At 33.5% G+C, this 2,824-nt stretch overlaps 1 protein-coding gene across 1 annotated transcript in view; it reads left to right on the plus strand.

The window, feature by feature from the left end:
* The window catches only part of LOC131996126 (uncharacterized), a 2,613-nt gene extending 907 nt beyond the window's left edge, over positions 1-1,706 (plus strand). Inside the window, exons 2-3 of the mRNA XM_059365577.1 lie at positions 1-1,221; positions 1,474-1,706. The exon at positions 1-1,221 is cut by the window's left edge and continues 144 nt beyond it. Of these exons, the coding sequence (XP_059221560.1) occupies positions 1-1,221; positions 1,474-1,706 (1,454 nt within the window). The remainder of the gene's footprint in view (positions 1,222-1,473) is intronic.
* The last annotated feature ends 1,118 nt before the right edge of the window (positions 1,707-2,824 follow it).

Consider the following 2,824-nt stretch of genomic DNA (forward strand, 5'->3'; position numbering starts at 1 on the left):
AAGATATAACCGAAAACTTTGCCCTAAAATTCAATGAAAATGTTCTAAAAATAGTACACTCATGCTCAATAACCACATTAAATGCAAACGCGGAAAATATAATCAACAACTCACTTTATATAGAATACGCGACTGAAGAAGAAATTAATAACATACTGAAGACCTTGAATATAAGAAAAAGTGCAGGAATAGATAATATACGAGCAGTGGACTTAAAAAACCATGCCAATTTGTTAACACTAATAATAACAAAACTTATTAATGGAAGTATTAGTGAATCGTCCATACCAAACATAATGAAACAATCCATTATAAGACCAATTTTTAAGAGCGGCGAAAAAACAGATTACAATAACTATCGACCGATAGCTATTCTACCAGTCGTTGAAAAAGTATTAGAGGAAATCATTGTAAGAAGACTAAACAGTTTTTTAAAGAAATACAACATCATAAACAAAGAGCAGTATGGGTTCCAAAAAGGAAAAAATATAAACCAACTCCTGGGTTACTTCTCTAATCACATCAATGAATCACTGGACCAAAACAACAATTGCTTAGCGTTATTCATCGACTTTAGCAAGGCCTTTGACACATTGCCTCATGATAAATTGATAGAAATGCTCGAAAGGAGCGGTATCAGAGGACTCACATTAAGGTGGTTTGCAGACTACCTCTCATCCAGATCGTTTTGTGTTAAAATAAGTAACACAAGCAGTAGTATGTTGAATGCTCCATACGGTGTACCACAAGGTTCGAAACTTGGTCCAATCCTGTACATCATCTACTCAAATGAGATGGTACGTCAACTTAAAAACAGCACCGCGTTCACATACGCAGACGATACAGCCATTGTAGTATGCAACAAGTCATTGAATACTGCAATAAAAACGCTGCAAAACGAGCTGGATATAATCACTAGATGGTGTCACGATAGCGGCTTAATCATAAACTCATCTAAAACCAAAGTAATGCACATCAGACCAAAAAGTATACCAAAATCAAATATTCATATCATATATCACGACACAGAATGTCTACATAAAAATTGCAATGCAGTTAGCCTACATGACAAGTGCAATGGCAAATGCAGTACAGAACTCGAGCTAGTGGAAACCTATAAATACCTTGGAGTTCATTTGGACGACGGTTTTAAATGGAAAGTACATATACAGCATCTGCAAAAGAAACTACGACAATCAGCCTACGCACTATATCATCTCGGTAACTGTGCTCCATATCATGTGATAAAACAGGCCTATTTTTCATTAGTCGAGTCACATCTTCGTCATGGGGTCACAGCATGGGGGAATGCGAGATGTTGCAGGCTCATTCAAACAGCGCAAACCCGGATAGTGAAACTCATAAACAAAAAAATGCAAAACAAAACACAACAAATCAATACAAACTCAATAAAGCCAATCTTTCAAAATCTGGGAATACTAAATATAAAGGAAATCTATTGCATCACTGTAGTTAGAGAATTCATGGATGATGGCAGTTTAGCGAAGAAAATAAATCACAACCAAAATACACGAAGAAAAATCGAAGGCAAATATATGGTGCCGAAATTCAAGAACGATTATGGCAAATACTCACTATCTGTGACACTACCTACTATCGTCAACGAAATTCCAACAAATATAACCAAGGAAAGAAATTACAATATTAGAACCAAATTAATCAAAGAATATTACTTAAATAATTAACCAAAAACAATGAAGTATACAGGCAATTTGGCCAACCTATGTAATAACATCACAGATCTTAACTTATTCTCACAAACAAGCTATTTAATGCTTCGTGGGACGTAATTTATAATGAAATGTAAAATTTGTTTATCTAATATCAATTTGTTTATCTAATATGAAATAAATAATAATAAAAATAAAATAATAAAAAAAAACATATAAAAAAAAAAAGTAAAAAGCAATTGTACATCATCCACATAAGAAAAGGGTGAACACCAGTCCCTCAAGTCATCAAATAAATCGTTCAAAAACATGATAAACAATATTGGCTCAAGGATCGTATTTACCAAGTGAATGGTATGGTATTTTACTTAAAGCACTTTAATCGTTAAAAATAAATTTGCAAAGGATAGCTTTGTTCCATATAAAGTAAAAGAAGGCGCAGCAGAGCGGGCCCGGTTCCGCTAGTACATATATACATTTCATTCAATATGGCCTTTAAGGCTGCAGAAGCCACAATTGTGGTCCGATCTTTACAAGATTTACCATGAGGTGTTTCGTTTGACGTACTCATATGTGTGCAACATTTCGCCAGAATCGGTCCATATTTAGATATAGCTCCCATCAGGGGCGTAGATAGGATTTTATTTAGCATGAGACGTTTTATTTGATGTCCCGATACTTGCAAAATTCCATTAAAATCGGTCCTGATTTAGATATAATTTCCATATATATTCTTCATATGATATGGCCTTTTAAGGCCGTAGAAAATCAAAAATTTTGTCCTATCGTAACAAAATTTTACAAGGTTATATTCAACATTTTAAAAGGTATGCAAAATTAAAGTTTGACCAATTTTAAAGATAGGTTAGAGATAGATTATATTTAAAGTGGTGGTGGGTAGGTTTTATATAGTCGTCTTTGGACCACTTCTTCTGGTTTAAGGCTTATTACTATTATATGTGGATTTATTACCCGATTTTGCTGAAATTGCTCGGCACATGAAACTAATATGATTTGCGGTTTCATTTGTTTATTCTTTATTTAAATATTAAAGTTGAATTTGGAAAACATAAGAAGTAAAACGCCCAGATCATTTTAGATAGTAGCAATATCTACATACAATATTTGATCAT

This window comes from Stomoxys calcitrans, chromosome 3 (genome assembly GCF_963082655.1).
Source record: "Stomoxys calcitrans chromosome 3, idStoCalc2.1, whole genome shotgun sequence".
Lineage (NCBI taxonomy): Eukaryota > Metazoa > Arthropoda > Insecta > Diptera > Muscidae > Stomoxys > Stomoxys calcitrans.